Raw genomic sequence first — 15,537 nt, forward strand, 5'->3', positions numbered from 1 at the left:
GAATTCGCATTTCTTGGCCTTTACATAGAGACGGTTCTCCAATAGTCGCTGCAGTACGCTTCGGACATGGACCTGATGTTCTTCGAGAGACTTTGAAAAAAATCAAAATGTCATCCAGGTAAACAAAAACAAAAACATTCAGGAAATCTCTGAGCACGTCATTCACAAGTGCTTGAAAGACTGCAGGGGCTTTAGAGAGGCCAAATGGCATTACCAGATATTCAAAATGCCCCAGGGGAGTGTTGAAAGCAGTCTTCCATTCGTCTCCCTCCCTTATGCGGACGGGGTGTTATGCATTTCTCAAGTCCAGTTTGGAGAAGATAGTAGCACCATGGAGGGGTTCGAAAGCTGAATTGATCAAAGGCAGGGGGTATTTGTTCTTAATTGTGATTGCATTAAGTCCTCTGTAATCTATGCACGGCTGGAGCGACTTATCTTTCTTAGAAACGAAAAAGAAACCCGCGGCCACTGGCGAGGAGGAAGGACGAATGAGACCGGCTGCTAGCGATTCCCGGATGTACTTCTCCATAGCCCCCCTCTCAGGACAGGACAGGTTATAAAGGCGGTTGGAGGGCAAAGGAGCACCAGGAAGGAGGTCAATGGCGCAATCATAAGGTCGATGAGGGTGCAGCGACTGAGCTCTGTCTTTACTAAACACCTCTTGTAGATCATGATATTCAGGAGGGACAGCGGTAAGGTCAGGAGTGGAAACAACCAATGGAGGAGAATTAGAAGCCTCCGAGGGCAAGGCTGACTTAAGGCAGTTGGCAAGTCAAAACAAACTCCAACTTGGTACTCTTTTCCCTGTCCAGTCGATGTGTGGATTATGCTTCTGCATCCACGGAAAACCGAGGATTACTGGCACGTCAAGGGAAGAAGTGGTAAAGAGGGTTATATTTTCCTGATGATTGCCTGCCAGCAGAGGCTGGAATTGGAGGCTCGAGCAGAGTGATGGGCAAGTTCAAAGATTTAGCCACCTCAGTGTCTATTAAATTTTGCTCTGACCCAGAGTCCACGAGAGCATGAAAAGAATGAGCCTTAGTACTAGCTATCAAAGAAACTGACAGCAAAAAACGGGGTTTATCTGTCATGGTCCTGAGTCTGAGGACTCTGTGTTTTGTGTTTCTTTATATTATTCTTTGTTCTCGGTTATTCTGTTTTGTCTTTTGTTTAGGTTTGCTATGTGTTAGTGTTTTTGTTTCATGCCTGCCTGTGTTCTCTCTGTCTGTCCATGGTGTTATTGTGTCTGCTCATGAGTCTGCCTGTCAAGTTCAGTGTCCTGTCTGGTTCTCTGTGTCTGTTAGTTTCCTGTTTTATTCTGAAAGTTCATGTCTCATGTCAGTGTGTTCAGTTTTACCTCTCCCCTGTCTCGTTAGCCTAATTGCGCCCAGCTGTGTCTCCCTTCTGTGGCCCATTCCCTGATTACTCCCTGTGTATTTAAGCCCTGTGTTTTCCTGTGCTCTCTGTCGCGTCGTCTGTTTAATTCCATGTCAGTCTGCATTATTCTATGTTACCCGGTACTCATTCTGCGTCTCTCTGCCATCTCTCTTTGTGCATTTTGCTCCTCCTCCCGTGAGTGTCTGGTTTAAGTTTTGTTCGTTAGTTTTCCCAGTTTAGGTTTGTTTACTCCCCACTCTGCTCTTCCTGTTTTGTCACCTTCTCACCACTGTAAATAAACACTCACTCGCACCCCAGCCAGTACCTGCATTTTGGATCCTTTTTTAAATACACCACACGACTGCCCCCAGCCGTGACATTATCTCCTTTGAAAACACTGCCCACCCTTAACCACGGACTTACCGGCGGGCCACGCCTTTTGGCTGGACCAGGCAGATGCGATGCGATGGCCGCTTCCTCCGCAGTAGAAAACACTCTGCAGCTCGGAAACGCCGTTCCTGCTCCTCAGGAGTGAGCCGTGAGCGGCCGATCTGCATAGGCTCTGGGGAAGGAGCGCGAGGACGGGCGGATGTTGTCACCAGAAGTGGCGGGGGTAACGTGGAAATGGTCGCGGGCCGAAACAGAGACGGAGAGGGCTTGGAACGTCTCTCAGTCGATTATCAATCCTGAGAGCGAGAGAGGCGAGTGCTTTGAACGTGGCCGGCTCGTCGTGTACAGCTAGCTGATCTTTCATCTGTTCGCTAAGGGACACTAGAAAAATACCCCGCAGCGCGGCGTCTGGCCAACCCCGTTTCTACAGCGGCGGTGCGGAACTCAATCGAATATTCCGCAACACTGCGTTTCCCCTGACGGAGTCCCAACAGCCTCTTAGCTGCAGTACCCTCAGAAATCGGGTGAGCGAATGTAGCCTTAAATTCCTCGAGGAATTCCTCATAGGAGCATGAGGCAATCGGGTGAGAAGACAAAAACGCCTCAGCCCACGCGAGCGCCTTACCCCTTAGCAACCCTACAGAATGGGAAATCTTGGCAGCATCATTTGGGAAAGCGTGTGGCATGCGACTGAAGAACAACAAACACTGAAAAAGGAAGCCCCCACACTGACCCAACTCTCCGTGGAAAGGCTCAGGTGGAGGGGAGGAAATGCCCCGATAAACTGATTCTATCATAGTGGGTGCAGGCGACAGTCCCGGCTGACTGGGGGGGAACGGGTGGATTCGGCTCACTAATTTCTGAAAGCCTGGTGAGTATTTCCTCTTGCTTTTCACTAATAGTGTTACACTGGTCCACTAGGGACGTCAATGTCTGTTCATGCCGTCCTAACACCGCGCCCTGTTATTTATGACGGCGCGAATTGGGTCCGCTGAGTCCATTATTGGCCAGTTCGTTCTGTCACAAATAAGGATGCAGTGGACTCAAGAGCAGACTCAATTGCTCGAACTATGTACAATTTATTGAAAGGAAAAGGAACTTAAACAAGACTGGGTCTAACAGAAATCATTCGCAGGAACTGAGGGAGGCCCGAGGGCGGAGAAACGGATGTTGAACACAAGGAGAACACGGGCGGGAACTTCTGCAAACACAGGAGAAGGGTTTTACTGAATGGGATTCAATTAAAGGGCAGAAGTGAGTGGTACTAGTGGAGAGTCTTGTGCTTACTTGAAAACACCGGCTATTAGGCGGGGAAGGGGTTGCCGTGGGAGCGTTCCAGGGATGGTTGAGAGTGTGGGGAAGCTGGTCCAGGTTCCAAGGTGTCCAGGGAAGTTAAAGTACGGGCTGGAGGGCAGGCTAAGGAGAAGGTGAGTGTGTGGTCCTAGGGTTCTAGGCAGACTGGAGAACGGGATCGAAACAGAACCAGCACTGCTGATGAGTACGACGGGTGATGAATCTGGAGAACACAGGAGACGGAGAACACATTAACACATGATCCAGGCACACAGAGTCCGAGCACAGAGGAGGCCAAGTTTACCAGGACGAACTGGCGAGGAGTGGCAGGCAGTGCTAGCTTAAAAACCCTCTAGATGGAGCCCCGGAAATTGGAAGCAGGTGATGAGCTTGCCAACTCCACCCCAGGGGACGGACAACAGGAACCTGGACCACACCTGACCAGACACTCCCACAGCATATGACATCTTCTTATGGCCTCAGATAATAACCTTTACTGTGTTTGTCTTGCTATACCAAAGTGCAGCATTAAGTGCCCTTGATCATTACATTTTACTACAGACACATAGAATACATCATTGGTATTAACAGAAATGGTTTGAACCCTGTGAAAGTATGTCGTTCCACAGGGTTGCATACTGGAGCCAGTTCGTTTTAATTTATAGCATACATTTTCATTGCTTTGGGGATGATACCCAACTTTTTATATCCACTGAGCCAAATGCCACACACCAGTTAATTAAACTGCAGGGATGTCTTAAGGACATAAACACCTTGATGACCTCTAATGTGCTGGTTCTAAATATAGCATATATAACAGAGGTTATTGTACTCAGCGATGAAAATCTTAGAAACATGGCGTCTCACCAGATACTTCCTTTGGATGACATTAAATCAACATTACAGTAACACTGTGAATCTTGAAATTGTTGATACTAAACTAGAAATAACTTTGTCCTCTCCTGTAGCTTGTGTTTTGTCCTGTTTGTTATTTTTGATCTCTCAAGACTTTTTTCTTACTTTTCTCTTTTCTAATTACTCTACAACTGGTCAAAGCAGATAGCTGCCCGTCCCTCAGTCTGGTTCTGTTGAAAGTCACGTCCTAAAGGGTGTTCTTCACTGTCATCAAGTGCTGCTCACAGGGGACTAAGTAAATGTTGAAATTCGATGCTTAATATTGTAGGATTTTGCTTTATAAATCAATTTTAGGCTGCTGTTTTCATCTCTTGTGGTTTGTGGCTTATGGATGACATTGTATCTCAATATTTAAAAATAAAACATTCAGGGAACAGTTCACAGATTGATTGCTGTTTTGTGTGTTCACAGGCTGTCAGGCTGTTTGATCACAGAGGAAGGCTGTACTTCTCTGGCTTCAGCTCTGAGCTCTAACCCCTCTCATTTGAAGGAGTTGGATCTGAGCTACAATCATCCAGGAGACTCAGGAATGAAGATGCTTTCAGATGGACTGAAGGATCCACAATGGAGACTGGGCACTCTCAGGTATGTAAAGAATGCCTGATAGAGGAGGAAGAGCTGAAAACACTTTGTTTCTTGACTGTTTGTGTGACTCTGAGATGAACAATGACACAGCTCTCTGTGTCTAAAGTGAAAACAGCAGAAATTGATGGGTTTACGGTAGAATTTAGAAGTTTTTTAAAATGATGTCAGACAGCTGTTTTACAATAATTTCATAGAATATATATCAGAAAGAAACCACTCTCTCTCCCAAAGAAAACTTCTCCTAATATAAAACAAGGGCTCATGAAGAGAATCATTGATATTCTCTTCACTTGAAGCACTCTTCTTATTATCAATACACCAATTAGTAAAATGGTGGAGCCATGATTTCACTACAGTGGGGCAAAAAAGTATTCAGTCAGCCACCGATTGTGCAAGTTCCCTCACTTAAAATGATGACAGAGTTCAGTAATTTGCACCAGAGGTACACTTCAACTGTGAGAGACAGAATGTGAAAAAAAAAATCCATGAATTCACATGGTAGGATTTATAAAGAATTTATTCGTAAATTAGGGTGGAAAATAAGTATTTGGTCACCTCAAACATGGAAAATCTCTGGCTCTCACAGACCTGTAACGTCTTCTGTAAGACGCTTTTCTGTCCCTCACTCGTTACCTGTATGAATGGCACCTGTTTGAACTCATCATCTGTATAAAAGACACCTGTCCACAGCCTCAAACAGTCAGACTCCAAACTCCGCCATGGCCAAGACCAAAGAGCTTTTGAAGGACACCAGGAAAAGTATTGTAGACCTGCACCAGACTAGGAAGAGTGAATCTACAATAGGCAAGGAGCTTGGTGTGAAAAAATCAACCGTGGGAGCAATCATCAGAAAATGGAAGACATACAAGACCACTGATAATCTCCCACGATCTGGGGCTCCACGCAAGATCTCATCCCGTGGGGTCAAAATGATCATGAGAACGGTGAGCAAAGATCCCAGAACCACACGGGGGGACCTGGTGAATGACCTGCAGAGAGCTGGGACCAAAGTAACAAAGGTCACCATCAGTAACACACTACAACGGCAGGGAATCAAATCCCGCAGTGCCAGACATGTTCCGCTGCTGAAGCCAGTGCATGTCCAGGCCCGTCTGAAGTTTGCCAGAGAGAACATGGATGATACAGCAGAGGATTGGGAGAATGTCATGTGGTCAGATGAAACCAAAGTAGAACTTTTTGGTATAAACTCAACTCGTCGTGTTTGGAAGACGAAGAATACTGAGTTACATCCCAAGAACACCATACCTACTGTGAAGCATGGGGGTGGAAACATCATGCTATGGGGCTGTTTTTCTGCCAAGGGGACAGGACGACTGATCCGTGTTAAGGACAGAATGAATGGGGCCATGTATCGTGAGATTTTGAGCCAAAACCTCCTTCCATCAGTGAGAACTTTGAAGATGAAACGAGGCTGGGTCTTCCAACATGACAATGATCCAAAACACACCGCCTGGGCAACAAAGGAGTGGCTCCGTAAGAAGCATTTGAAAGTCCTGGAGTGGCCTAGCCAGTCTCCAGACCTCAACCCCATAGAAAATCTGTGGCGGGAGTTGAAAGTCCGTGTTGCTCGGCGACAGCCCCAAAACATCACTGCTCTCGAGAAGATCTGCATGGAGGAATGGGCCAAAATACCAGCTACTGTGTGTGCAAACCTGGTAAAGACCTATAGTAAACGTTTGACCTCTGTTATTGCCAACAAAGGTTATGTTACAAAGTATTGAGTTGTATTTTTGTTATTGACCAAATACTTATTTTCCACCCTGATTTACGAATAAATTCTTTACAAATCCTACCATGTGAATTCATGGATTTTTTTTCACATTCTGTCTCTCACAGTTTAAGTGTACCTCTGGTGCAAATTACTGACCTCTGTCATCATTTTAGGTGGGGGAACTTGCACAATCGGTGGCTGACTAAATACTTTTTTGCCCCATTGTATATAAATGTATTGCTGTGACAACCAATCCAACAACTGATTCAAAAAACTGACAGAGCCAGGATCAGTCCAAATGATCAGCAGTTTCAGCCATAGCGATAACATGATAACATGTAATCTCCATGTGTGCATGCTGAAAGAGACTGTTCTGGTCTGACTCCCCTCCTCCTTTCAGGGTGGAGCCTGCTGGAGTCCGATGGTTGACACCAGGTCTGAGGAAGTGTAAGTGTGCTTTTAATGTCATTCATGAAAACAAAGCAGCACACATTCAACCATCTTCAAACTGTCACATCACTGATTCACATCTGTGATGTCAGGAGTCATCATCAAAGTGTCAATCAATAAACAGATGATGGATCAATAACTGCAGCTGGATTGTGTTTGTTCTCTCCATCAGATTCCTGTCAACTCACAATTGACACAAACACAGTAAATAAAAACCTCAGACTGTCTGACGACAACAGGAAGGTGACATATGTGTTGGAAAAGGTTCAATCATATCCTAATCATATGGACAGATTTATTGACCGGTGTCCTCAGCTGCTGTGTAGAGATGGTCTGACTGGTCGCTGTTACTGGGAGGTTGAGTGGAGTGGAAAGGTTTGGATATCAGTGAGTTACAGAGGAATCAGAAAGAAAGGAAAGGTTAATGATTGTGTGTTTGGATGGAATGATCAGTCCTGGAGTCTGAAGTGCACAGATGATGGTCCTCTTTCTGTCTGGCACAATAAAAGCCAAATACCAGCCATCTCCTCCTCTTCCTCCTCCTCCTCTTCCTCCCCCTCTAACAGAGTAGCAGTGTATGTGGACTGTCCTGCTGGCACTCTGTCCTTTTACAGAGTCTCCTCTGACACTCTGATCCACCTCCACACCTTCAACACCACATTCACTGAAACTCTTTATCCTGGGTTTGGCGCAGGGCTCATGGATGATTTGTTGGGATTTTCATACTACCGTGGTTCCTCAGTGTCTTTGTGCTGAGTTGAGTGTAAAGAGTGTCCTCCTGTTAGAGAAACACTCTGACTGTTGAACAGATAGTTCAGTCTGTACATGTCTGTCTCTCTCACTCAGAAACACATTTTCAGATTCATGGGTTCAATCAGTTGATGTTTTAAACTGTTCTAAATGATTCCTTGCAAACTTCTTCTTCAGTCTTTTAACAATGGAAGCTACGATTATTCCAGGATCCACGTGTTTTTTTCCTGTATTTTTTCCCCTTGAAGCTTCACAGTGAGTATCACAGTGTTGAATGGACTCCCCACACACAATGGTTGTGCTCACACATGTCAAGTTTATTTACCACACACTCTGGCCAGCTTTTTTTTTTATCTCTCTTCTCTCGTCTCCTGCCTGACTAAGAAGGGAAAAGACCGTCATCAGTCCAAATGCCACACGCTGTGTTCTCACCTGCCTCCGCGGCACCGCCCTGTTCAGCTCACTGCACCACTCCTCCCCTGCAGCTGAGCCAGGGACCACACCTCCACCACAACCAGTATGTTGTGTTTCTTTGAAGCTCAGTTCACAACCAGCTCCTCTGTATTTTCAACAAGTCTGAGCTTTTTAAAATGAATCCAAATGTTTGATTTCTCTTAATGTGATTTTTCCAACCTTTTACTGCTTTTACTGTTCCACTCGTTTTTGGAAACTGTGATGGAAGCAGGACAGGAAGGAAGCTCTCAACAGAAGCAGATTTTCATATTAAGAGCACATTTGAATGTTTTTTGCTTTAATTTGTTGTCAAATCCTGAGAACAGACAGGCTGTTTGGATGCTTCATGACTGAATAAGTGGACATCCAACATTACTCAGTGTATAAATCATTAAAGACATTCAGCATCTCTCATGTTTCTGTTGTACTATAAAAATAGCTCCTTTAAAAACTGATCCAGTCAAAGAAGCATTAACTTCCATACTGATCAGATCAATATGTACAGTTCTGATATCACCAAGTCCTCAGATGTTTTATCACCCTCTGCTGGTGAGAAGATGAACTACAGGATGTAAGTTTTGGGTTTTTTTTTAATTTGTTTTCTGTGATCCTTATCTGTTTTGGATCCATTTTGCCATGGAAGTGGACTCCAACTTGGTCACAGTGTGTCCATAATCATGCTCCAAGTAAAACCACAAGATTAACCTTATAGTGTTGAAACAACAACAATTAAAAGTTTGAGTAATAGTGAACCAGTTCCATTGTTTGTGGGCTCCTCGAGCTGAATCCAGCAGGTTATTTGGTGGACATTTAAACAAGCACGCATCTATAAGTTGAACGTCTCCAAAATCCTTTAAACAATTGAACTTTATAGGACAATTAGACTTATCCCTCTATGAAAACTCTCCAGCTGCTATAAAATGTTCAGATGAGTCTGAACAGGTGGTTTGTGCAGGCTCAGACTGTCTCTATGCCAGAAACAGTCTGAGCTGGAAACAAATCCGGTGGTTGTTTATTAATAGGATGCACAGGCCTCAGATTAACACTCTCAGCCCACAAATCCTCCGCTATGAAAGAAATACACAGGCCACCATCTGCAAATAAATAAATGATCCACATTTTTAAAAAAAATTACAGATAAAATTATGTTAAAACTAAAAGAGAGTAATACAATAATAATATAATGTGGTCCTTACAAAGGAAAACACTCTGTCTTTCAGATTACTGAAAGTGGCTGAACTCAGCAGTACAGTGGGGTTATAATTAAATTCAAACATGAATTCAATGGCAGATTAAAACGCTGTGTTTAGAGTAGTAAACACCAGAAAGCGGGATAGTCATGTGGTTTATGTAGACATCAAGGACATCTGGAATATGTGAACATAGGGAGACAGAGCTGTGTTTTTTAGTCATTACTAGTTAATAAATGTATTGATCTGCAATAGTTTTTACCTCAGTGCATGTAGCATAATCTTTTGTGTAAATATAAGTAAAATATTCAAGGAACAGTGTTGTCAATTCTTCTTCCTTAAGTTGTCAAACAATAATATGACAATAATTCAGACCAAAAGTCATCTTAAACTAGACAGGTAAATGTATCGAGACATTAAACTGATTTTTATGTTTTTATTAGCCTTCTTAAATCAATTAATTGATGTTATATAAAGTCTGTCATTGGTTCCTATCAGTGTGTGTAGTAAAGAAACAGGATTAGTTTTGTTAACACAGCTAAATAAAGCATAAAAAGTATTTAGTATAGTTCCCCATTTAATCTTGGGTGATTATATTTTCAAAGATGGTGTCTAATTTTAAATTGACCCTATGTTTTTAGTCTCACTTTGAGTCCTCTGCCATCAGCTGAGCTGTGATGTAACACAGATGTTAACTGTCAGCATGGCACAAAGACTCAAAACTGTTAATGAAACTTATCAGCTATGCTTGAATATTTATTTATAGCCATGTTTTACATAAGTAGAAGCTTTATCTTTAATTTTTGTGCCGTTATAATCCTACATCCTATAACACGGCAGGTCATATATATCACTGGATAAATACGTTTACGCAGAGCAGACAACTTCATAATGTTCATAATATTTCACTCAGTCCAGTAAAACATATATTTTCTTCTGATTTCATAATGTCACATGAAATAAGAAATATAAAGTAATTTATATTGTTGTTCCTGGTTAAGATTATGTTTTCTGTTAGCATGTCAAAATTCTACTGATGGGTGAATAACTCTCTAATCTATTTAGAGAATCAGAATCTCATTCTGATTTCTCTGTGTTGATAACATATAGTTCTTTAAAAACTTTCCATTTAAAAGTGCATCTCATACTTTTGTGCTGCTATACCTTCATGGCTAGAGTCTGCTGCTAACTTCCTGGAAGTATTGCCAGGCTATGTCATCCCCCATCTCTATAAGTTACTTGAAGACGTTTCACCTCTCATCCGAGAAGCTTCTTCAGTTCTAAGATCAAATGGTGGAGAGTCCCAGATATAAACCTAGTGGGAGTATCCCCCCACAGATGGACAAAAGGACCCCCTGATGATCCTCTAATCGCCTGAGCCAAGGTGTGAAACTGGGTGTGGGTCCCAATCAGCCAGAGTTTCGGGTGAGTTCATTGTGAAACCTGGCCCCACCTTATCATGCGAATTCCTGAGATCAGATGGCCCAGGATGTGAGTGGGCGTTAAGGCGTCTGGGAAGGGATCTCAAAACTGGATTATAGATGGCAGAGAGTTGGTGTCGTAAACCACCGCCTCTGTTCAAAGATGGTCGCTCACAGTGGACATAGATGGCTCCTTTCACTCCTCTTAAAGAAGCCAGTGCAGCCAGTACAGTGCAGCGAGGAATGCCCAGACCTCTACATTGGAGAGACCAAACAGCCACTTCACAAGCGCATGGCACAACATAGAAGAGCCACCTCCACAGGACAAGACTCAGCTGTCCATCTGCATCTTAATGATAAAGGACACTCTTTCGAGGATGCCAATGTTCACATTTTGGACAGAGAGGACAGATGGTTTGAAAGAGGAGTGAAAGAATCCTACATTTTTAACTGTAGGACGTGCGGCAGCCCCGCAGCACACTTTCAAAGTAGAGCAAGGCTGAAGGCTACTAATAAACAAGGTATGTTCAACATAAAACCTTAGTTCTTTGTGTCACGAAGTTGTCTCTCTTTTACCCTGGCCACATCACCATACTAGCTGGTGCAACTAATCTGGTCTGGACAATAATAACAGTTTTAGATAGAAAGCATCTTAAAATTGCCTCTTTTTTTCGCTGAACATCTCCTTTGAAAGTAGCATCATGTGAGTCACACTTGTTAAGGTAATGCATGCTAAATGAGCCGTAGCTTTCAACGCATCACCGGATGAAGTCTTGCCGTTACAGTAGCTCACTGCGGGTATCACATTGCCAAGGGAACTAATAAAGCATACAGTGATCGGAATGATTTTGTATTGATGCAGGTTGTCATTGCTCATACTGAACTACTTAAACTCCAAGTAGACAATCGCTCCATTCCTCATTACCATAGATAATATCTAAGTAATAAAACAATCATTATCAAATTCTGATTTGCCATATATAAAGTGATTTTATAGGTAGGCTATCATGTAAAAATCTGCTACATAAAATTTATAACTGAATGTAAAAATACTAATTTCATTTTCATGTGGTTTAGAGGTCAGCTATGGATACTCGGCTGCGAGAATTTTTAACAGAGCGTAAAGTTGAAGAAGATGTGATCAAGAAACTTGAAGATGAGAATGTAAGCCACTGAAGCTGTTGGTGTGTGCGTGCGTGTGTCTGCGTGTTTGTTTTTGAACGGAGAGCCGCAATCCACAATTTACTATCTGGCTAACAACTGACTCTTGGTGGCGCTGTCACTTGTTGTTCGCTCGCTCTGCGGTAGAGTATCACTTCCTGTTCCTGCTCAAACACAGTGGTGTTTCTGAGTAGCTTATTTGCTTAGCAATTTAATTAACAACTTTTAAATACATTCTTTTTCATAGTATAATCTTCACGTGCTTCATCCGAAGCACACTTTCTCTGTACTCACTACCTAATTTATAGCCAAAGTATTCACTCACTGTCTCTGTACTGTTTCGCTAGCTTAGCCTAGCTCGTAGCCGACTCGTTAGCACCATGGCTACTTCACCTGTCCCTCCTGCACTTTCTTGCTCATTGTGTCAGATGTTTAGTTACTCCTCGGCCTCCTTTAGCAATAATGATATCTGTAACAAATGTAGCATATTTGCAGCGCTGGAGGCCAGGATTACTGAATTGGAGACTCGGCTTCGCACCCTTCATTCACCCATAGCTAGCCAGGCCCCTGTAGCTGGTGCAGTAGAAGATAGCGTAGGCCCCGCTAGCTGTTCCCCGGCAGATCCCAAGCAGCTGGGGAAAGAGGGCGGCTGGGTGACGGTGAGGAGGAAGCATAGTCCTAAACAGAAGCCCCAGGTACACCACCAACCCGTTCATGTGTCTAACTGTTTTTCCCCACTCGGTGACACACCCGCCGGGGGTCAAACTCTGTTAATTGGTGATTCTGTTCTCAGACATGTGAAGCTAGAGACACCGGCAACCATAGTCAATTGTCTTCCAGGAGCCAGAGCAGGCGACAATGAAGGAAATTTAAAACTGCTGGCTAAGGGTAAACGTAAATTCAGTAAAATCATAATTCACGTCGGCAGTAATGACACCCGGTTACGCCAATCGGAGGTCACTAAAATCAATATTGAATCGGTGTGCAACTTTGCCAAAACAATGTCGGACTCTGTAGTTTTCTCTGGTCCCCTCCCCAATCAGACCAGGAGTGACATGTTTAGCCACATGTTCTCCTTAAATTGCTGGCTGTCTGAGTGGTGTCCCAGAAACGATGCAGCAGGATGATTATGTTAGTTTAAATGAATCAACACCCCCGAGTCATTCTAACTACCAGAAATCTCGAAGCACAGGCCGAGGGGGCGGTGTGGCAGCAATTTTTCACACCAGCCTAATAATTAATGAAAGACCAAGACAGACTTTTAATTCATTTGAAAGCCTGATGCTTAACATTGTCCACCCCAGCTGTGAAACTCAGAAACCAGTCTTACTTGTTATCATCTATCGTCCACCTGGGCCTTACACAGAGTTTCTGTCTGATTTCTCAGACTTTATATCTAATTTAGTTCTGAGCTCAGATAAAATAATTATTGTGGGTGATTTTAACATCCATGTAGATGCTAAAAATGACAGCCTCAACATGGCATTTAATCTGTTATTAGACTCAATTGGTTTCTCTCAAAATGTAAAAGAACCCACCCACCACTTTAATCACACTCTAGATCTTGTTTTAACATATGGCATAGAAACTGAACATTTAACAGTATTTCCTGAAAACCCTCTCCTATCTGATCATTTCCTGATAACATTTACATTTACAATAATTGATTACACAGCGGTGGAGAGTAGACTTTATCAAAGTAGATGTCTTTCTGAAAGCGCTGTAACTAAGTTTAAGAATATAATCCACCCACTGTTATCATCTTCAATGCCCTGTACCAACACAGAGCAGAGCAGCTATCTGAACGCTACCCCAACAGAGGTCGATTATCTTGTTAATAATTTCACCTCCTCACTACGTACGACTCTGGATACTGTAGCTCCAGTGAAAACTAAGGTCTCTAATCAGAAGTACCTGACTCCGTGGTATAATTCTGAAACACGTACCCTAAAGCAGATGACTCGTAATCTGGAGAGGAAATGGCGTGTCACAAATCTAGAGGATCATCATTTAGCCTGGAGAAATAGTTTGCTGCTTTATAAGAAAGCCCTCCGCAAAGCCAGAACATCTTACTATTCATCACTGATTGAAGTAAATAAGAACAACCCCAGGTTTCTCTTCAGCACTGTAGCCAGGCTGACAAAAAGTCAGAGCTCTTTTGAGCCAACAATCCCTTTAACGTTAACTAGTAATGACTTCATGAACTTCTTCACAAATAAAATTTTTATCATTAGAGAAAAAATTACTAGTAATCATCCCACAGATGTAATATTATCTGCAGCTACTCTTAGTACCATTGATGTTAAGTTAGACTCTTTTTCTCTAATTGATCTTTCTGAGTTAACTTCAATAATTACTTCCTCCAAACCATCAACGTGTCTTTTAGACCCCATTCCTACAAAACTGCTCAAAGAAGTCCTGCCATTAATTAATTCTTCGATCTTAAGTATGATCAACCTATCTCTAATGATCGGCTATGTACCACAGGCCTTCAAGCTAGCTGTAGTTAAACCTTTACTCAAAAAGCCATCTCTAGACCCAGCAGTCTTAGCTAATTATAGGCCAATCTCCAACCTTCCTTTCATATCAAAAATCCTTGAAAGAGTAGTTGTCAAACAGCTAACAGATCATCTGCAGAGGAATGGTTTATTTGAAGAGTTTCAGTCAGGTTTCAGAGCTCAGCACAGCACAGAAACAGCTTTAGTGAAGGTTACAAATGATCTTCTTATGGCCTCTGACAGTGGACTCATCTCTGTGCTTGTCCTGCTAGACCTTAGTGCAGCATTTGATACTGTTGACCATAATATCCTATTAGAGCGATTAGAACATGCTGTAGGTATTACAGGTACTGCACTGCAGTGGTTTGTATCATATCTATCTAATAGACTCCAATTTGTGCATGTAAATGGAGAGTCCTCTTCACACACTGAGGTTAATTATGGAGTTCCACAGGGTTCAGTGCTAGGACCAATTCTGTTTACATTATACATGCTTCCCTTAGGCAGCATCATTAGAAGACATAGCATACATTTTCACTGCTATGCAGATGACACTAGGGGTGGGTTTTTATAATCGATTCATCGATTAAAATCGATTCTGGCTTGGATAACGTAAACTCGATTCATTAAAATCCTGAATCAATTTTTTTAATATAAATTTATTTTGCCCGAAATGCCAGAATCTCTGGTGACATCTCACAAAATTTCAAGAACCACCAAACAGTTAAGACAGTAAATGAGAGCAGGTACACGGATTCTGCACATAGACTTAAACACACAGCGCGACCCGCGGATCAGAATCAGTTAGATGTCGCCTTTCTCACGGTCGGGGCTGAAAGCCGACAGCGCGCTGATTCTTTGAATCGCGCTTTGTGTTCACGCCCTTTATGAGCCGATTCTAAAGCTGTTAGTTTGATCTCTCTCCAAACAATATTGACCGAACCAGCAGCAAAAGAAGATCCAAACGCTTCACATAAACATCGTCATGAATTCACTCTTTTACTGTTTTGCTTCCACCGCGATGCACAGCTCTCTCTCTCTCTCTCTCTCCCTCCCTCCCTCTCTCTCTCTCTCTGTACTTCAAGAACAATTTCCCTTTCTTCATTATTCGCTTGCTTGTTACGCACCAGTCTACTGTTGTTTACAGTGCTGTCAGCCGCTGTTTTTTTCCCTTTTACATTTTCCGAAAAGAAAACCTCATTTCTGCTGTTTAATACTGAACAAATTTAAACTTTTTAAAATTATTCAAAATGCAAAACACTTAACCGTGTCTCTAATAAAACCGCTGTAACTTCAGAGGTAATGTTCATATGTCGATTAAT

General features: G+C 42.8%; 1 protein-coding gene across 1 annotated transcript in view; it reads left to right on the forward strand.

Annotated features, from left to right (window-relative positions):
• Positions 1–8,356, forward strand: part of LOC146680579 (uncharacterized) — a 30,424-nt gene extending 22,068 nt beyond the window's left edge. The window contains exons 13-15 of the mRNA XM_085447157.1: positions 4,387–4,560; positions 6,693–6,739; positions 6,915–8,356. Of these exons, the coding sequence (XP_085303283.1) occupies positions 4,387–4,560; positions 6,693–6,739; positions 6,915–7,498 (805 nt within the window). The 3' untranslated portion in view covers positions 7,499–8,356. The remainder of the gene's footprint in view (positions 1–4,386; positions 4,561–6,692; positions 6,740–6,914) is intronic.
• The last annotated feature ends 7,181 nt before the right edge of the window (positions 8,357–15,537 follow it).

Source organism: Copadichromis virginalis, linkage group LG23 (assembly GCF_057382275.1).
Source record: "Copadichromis virginalis isolate Kocher_CV1m ecotype Utaka linkage group LG23, C_Virginalis_male_GT1.1, whole genome shotgun sequence".
Lineage (NCBI taxonomy): Eukaryota > Metazoa > Chordata > Actinopteri > Cichliformes > Cichlidae > Copadichromis > Copadichromis virginalis.